Below are 5,771 nucleotides of genomic sequence, written 5' to 3' on the forward strand. Positions count from 1 at the left end.
TGATGAACTAAGGTCTTTGTTTTTCTGTGGTCACTAAAGTGTAGTGTGGGGTTAGCCAAAGGGCAAGTAAAATAAAAACGCTAATACAGTCCAAATACACAAATACCAATGAACTTGCACATTATTTTCTCCTTTCTTGTTCCGTACATATTTTCTTATCGACAAGAAATATAAAATCATCCTGAATATATAATTTAGGTGAACAATAACCACATAAAGAGTTCAGCGCCGAAAACTTTGTGCGTATAAAATATCTACATNTGTGAGTAGCTGAGGAGTTTCAGCGAAGCGGTTACTGAATCTTGCAGTGATCTCTGGTTCTCGTCTCTGCGTACGTGGATTCCTCAGGATGTCACGGGCTACGTTATTTTCTTTCAAACCTCTTCAAATGCTATATTTGTATTATCTTTATCCAACTTATCCACTACGCAGCCCTTTCACTACGACGAACGACCATATATATACATCAGTTATATATATAAGTGTTATTATTTTACTGAGATAATAAGCTAAGGTTTAGCTCACGTATGTAATTTCCTAACGTAAGTATTAAGTTTTCAATAATAGTAAGAGAAAGGTTTTATGTGACCAGAGTAAAAACCTTATATATTTATAACTTAGATTTTTTTTTTTTTATGTTCACTATAAACTAGATGCCGACCTAGAAAAATAAACTTGTTATGATAAAATAAATTAACTTACTATCAATAATTGTTTTGATCCATTTTACTTGATGGAAAACGAAACTTATATTATCATGTTCTTAAATTATGATGTTTTCAATTGTTGTTTAGTGAAAAGATTCTTTGTATTATCTTCTACTGTCACTGTGTATACAAAAATACATAAAAATAATTAACTATCACATCGTACAGAGAAAAAGATTCATCCTCATAAAACAAAAACAAAAATGGAAAAAATCAAACGTAGTATTTGTTTATCTAATGGAAGCATTAATAATTTCTACAAGAAAAACCAAAAAAAACAAAGAAGAAGAAGAAGAAAAGGGTTTTAACTTTGCTAGATTTTTTCTTGCTGACAAGAGAACTCAACCATACAACATTTTCAGTGGATCCCAATTATCTCAAAAGAAAAAAAATTGATGAACTAAGGTCTTTGTTTTTCTGTGGTCACTAAAGTGTAGTGTGGGGTTAGCCAAAGGGCAAGTAAAATAAAAACGCTAATACAGTCCAAATACACAAATACCAATGAACTTGCACATTATTTTCTCCTTTCTTGTTCCGTACATATTTTCTTATCGACAAGAAATATAAAATCATCCTGAATATATAATTTAGGTGAACAATAACCACATAAAGAGTTCAGCGCCGAAAACTTTGTGCGTATAAAATATCTACATTTAAAAATAAGAATTAGAGAAAAATTAAAATCAATTGTTGATAAGAATTCTAAATTATATAACGGTATGTATATCTTCTAGCATATTCTGTTTGTAGCCTATATGCAGTTTCCAACTTTGTGTTTATTGGACCAAAGAATCGTCGGCAAATGTTTAAACTGCAACAAAAGTAAATACGAAAAAAAAAAGATTTACGGTATTATTATTTTTATTTTGCAAATATTACGGTATATTCAATTATTATGAATAAAATTGTCATAAATATAAATTTTATAAAAAAAAATAAAAAAAAGAAAGGCCAGGAAGGCAGGAATGAAGTGTCTTTCCACCTCAACTATAGCTTATATAAACCCCTTAATACTCTTCAAGCAAAAGTCACTAACAAGAACGAACACACACACAATTCCTAACTATAACTACATATTCATGTAGAAAAATAANATTTATAACTTAGATTTTTTTTTTTTTATGTTCACTATAAACTAGATGCCGACCTAGAAAAATAAACTTGTTATGATAAAATAAATTAACTTACTATCAATAATTGTTTTGATCCATTTTACTTGATGGAAAACGAAACTTATATTATCATGTTCTTAAATTATGATGTTTTCAATTGTTGTTNCTCCTAATAATGCGAATGTCATCGACACCATCTTATTTTATTTTCTTCTCCTCTGTTTATGCTGATGAATCGGCACTAATCACAATAATAAGTGTAGTAGTAGTACTAGTAGTAGTGTTAGTGCTTCAATGGCGGTTGCACCGGAAAGAGAAAAGACGACGGCTACCGCCTGGCTCTATGGGTTTGCCTTACATAGGAGAGACACTCCGCCTCTACACAGAGAATCCCAATTCCTTCTTCGCCACTCGCCAAAACAAGTACTCTTTTCTTCTATTTCGTAGTTACATACATAAATAATAGGCATGAGGTACTCATTTACTAACCTTAGGTGTATCGTTCATTATATTATTTAACCAATATATTTGACACCAAAAAAAAAATGATTGTTGAAGGATTCACATTACCAAAATCCAACTATAAAGTCGTCTTTTTACTACAATTTTACTCATAATTTTTCTTGATAAAAATATGTTTTGCACAAATTCCAAATCAGTCTAAGTGTGAAATATGGAATCCGCAGGTACGGAGATATATTCAAGACGCACATATTGGGATGTCCATGTGTGATGATAAGCAGTCCAGAGGCGGCTAGAATGGTGTTAGTGAGCAAAGCTCACTTGTTCAAGCCAACTTACCCTCCTAGCAAAGAGCGTATGATTGGACCAGAGGCTCTCTTTTTCCACCAAGGTCCATACCATTCTACCCTCAAGCGGCTCGTTCAGTCATCCTTCATGCCTTCTGCTCTCAGACCAACCGTCTCTCACATCGAGCTCCTTGTCCTCGAAACCCTCTCCTGTTGGACATCCCAAAAGTCCATCAACACCCTCGACTACATGAAACGAGTATGTCTCTTTGGTCTATTTTTGGGTTATATGCATGGACGATCCTTTGAGGCATTCTAAAAGAAAATATTGACAAAAAAAGATTTCCAAAATTTGCGGGCCTCACTTTCTTAAAAGGAAATATAAGTTTAGGAAAGAAAACAAACTTTAAATTTGTTTTATGACTAATTTGTGTTTTGTACACTACAATTATTTGAAATATATATTTGTTACATTACAGATATTTGTTTGTTTTATTAATTAAATATGTGGACAAAATCTAAAACATACACTTCGGTGTTTTGTACGCTATGGTTTTGTTTTGTATCATTGATTAAGAGGAAATTGGATCTGTGGCTGTAGTATGCATTCGATGTGGCGATCATGTCAGCGTTTGGGGACAAAGAGGAGCCCACTGAAATTGAAGCAATTAAGCTCCTTTATCAGCGTCTAGAAAAGGGTTACAACTCCATGCCTCTAGATCTACCTGGCACACTTTTTCACAAATCCATGAAGGTATATAACTTATGAACTATGTATATGAGTAGTATATATGAAGCTCATGATCGGTGTAGATAGAGATGATGATCCCTTTAAATTATCTTAAGTAATGTGTACGTTGAACGTGACAATTCCATGTAGATTCGTAAAATACCACAAAAGAATTGGAAAACAAGTTTGTACAGTTTAGGTCTTGGGGACCACACGTGTGCGATATTATTTGACACAGGTTGTAGATTCTTTTCACAAAAACATAAAGACAAAGTCATCTTCAAGACATAGATGTTTTTAATGTGATGAAAAATACTTACATTCATTTTATTCTATTTTATTGAGTGTTAGGGTTAATCTCATAAATAAATGTTTTATTTTTTGGTAATTGGAAAATTAAGGCACGAAGGGAATTAAGTGAAGAATTAAGGAGAATGATAAAGAAGAGAAGGGAGAGTGGGAGAGAAGGGGGAGGACTATTGGGAGTACTTCTTGGAGCAAAGGATCAGAAACGTAACGGGTTAAGTGATTCACAGATCGCCGACAACATCATCGGGGTAATCTTCGCCGCCACCGATACCACCGCTTCTGTCTTAACTTGGCTTCTCAAGTACTTACACGACCATCCCAATCTCCTTCAAGAAGTCACCGTAAGCAAACTTTCATTTTTCCTTTTTACTTTTTCAAGTTTATCTTTTGCATGTTCGTATTGCGAAGTATCAACTAGAAATTAGTGTGTTCTCATCTATGGAAATTATCGCAACAAAAAAAAAAAGGTTTGAGAAAATAGTAAAAAGATATATCGTGGCTCCGTTACAATATATAAATCATGAATATTCTTTTTACAAGTAGATTATATCCCTCTAGTGGATTTTTAACAAATGTTATATATATATATATATATATATATAATATATACTTATGGTTTTGTAACCAATATTAATCAATATAATTTTTTTTTTATCTTTATTTATAATTTAACAGAGGGAGCAACTTGGCATCCGACGAAAAATAAGAGAAGAAAACCGAAGAATCTCATGGGAAGATACAAGAAAAATGCCACTGACTTCAAGGGTATATACCATTTCGGTATTCTATCATTTGCAATGATGATGTCATAATAATGTTCGATGGTACATTCAAGTAATGGTGTTATTATTATACGTACTTTTGGTAGGTGATACAAGAGACACAAAGAGCAGCAAGTGTATTGTCCTTTACATTTAGAGAAGCAGTACAAGACGTCGAATTTGAAGGCTACTTGATCCCAAAGGGTTGGAAGGTTCTTCCTCTTTTCCGGCGAATCCATCACTCTCCGGAATATTTCCCCGATCCTGAAAAATTCGATCCTTCTAGATTCGAGGTAAATATACATATGAGATATCGACTACGTAGAAGTATGCATGGGTTGATAAGGTGACTGAGACATGGAACAATGACTTTGGACTACTAGTTCTATGATATATGGATGCGTTACCTAAAATAAATAATTGTTGGTGAAAGATAGAAAGATGGATGAAGAGTAAAACATCGAACGAACTTAATGTCAAAATCTAGGGTTTAGTCAACTTTGTGGGGACTTAGATGGACTTGCATTGCATGTAGATGACATTTCACATCTTGTAATGTTGACAGGTGTCACCAAAACCGTACACGTACATGCCATTTGGGAATGGAGTGCACTCATGTCCAGGAAGTGAGCTGGCTAAACTTGAGATGCTTATCCTCCTTCACCACCTCACTACTTCCTTCCGGTATTGTAATTATTTTCTTTTCGTATAATAATATTTTCGAGTTTTTTTATGAAAAATTCTAAATTAGTGTCTCAATTCTAATTTTGTGTCTCAGTTCTATTATATGCCAAAATTCTTCACGAAGTTTGATTTTATAATGTTTGAATTTTCACTCTATTTTTCTGAGTTTAACAATTACAAAACTTCAAATTTCTGAAAAATATAGATAATGTAGATATTATCTATGTAAATGTATCAAACGTAAATATTGCTTGCAAACGTAAACTGCATAATCTCTATTCGACTCCAAAACTATATATATTGTACGACGTCATCACTTTATGATGTCATATTGTCATATATGCATTTAAATGTTTTGTTTTTTTTGTACCTTAATTTCGTGTTTTATTGAAGATGGTTTGATTTGAACTAGTGTTAATAAAGAGTCATTGGACCCATGACGTGAAAAAAAACTTGTGATGATAAAGAATTGGAAAGAGATCGCCAGCTGTATAAAAGATCTAATATGTGAATCAATCTTTGATCTTTTTATTTATTCTTGAGACCGTATTGAGTAGATATTTGTATTTGTGTGTGTGTGTTTGTGTTTTTGTTAGTAAGTAGATATATATGTTGATAACATTGATTTGTAGTACCCCAAAAGAATTGACAAAACATGTGAATCGGCGACCTGTCAAATTAGTATCTTGCCCATATATGGTCCAACACGAAAGATGTGA

At 32.8% G+C, this 5,771-nt stretch overlaps 1 protein-coding gene across 1 annotated transcript in view; it reads left to right on the plus strand.

The window, feature by feature from the left end:
- The window catches only part of LOC104700603 (abscisic acid 8'-hydroxylase 2-like), a 9,360-nt gene continuing 5,583 nt past the window's right edge, over positions 1,995–5,771 (plus strand). Inside the window, exons 1-7 of the mRNA XM_010416139.2 lie at positions 1,995–2,242; positions 2,506–2,827; positions 3,170–3,322; positions 3,700–3,948; positions 4,283–4,372; positions 4,476–4,661; positions 4,934–5,052. Coding sequence (XP_010414441.1) covers positions 1,995–2,242; positions 2,506–2,827; positions 3,170–3,322; positions 3,700–3,948; positions 4,283–4,372; positions 4,476–4,661; positions 4,934–5,052 — 1,367 coding nt within the window. The remainder of the gene's footprint in view (positions 2,243–2,505; positions 2,828–3,169; positions 3,323–3,699; positions 3,949–4,282; positions 4,373–4,475; positions 4,662–4,933; positions 5,053–5,771) is intronic.

The sequence above is a fragment of the Camelina sativa genome, chromosome 7, assembly GCF_000633955.1.
Source record: "Camelina sativa cultivar DH55 chromosome 7, Cs, whole genome shotgun sequence".
Classification (NCBI taxonomy): domain Eukaryota; kingdom Viridiplantae; phylum Streptophyta; class Magnoliopsida; order Brassicales; family Brassicaceae; genus Camelina; species Camelina sativa.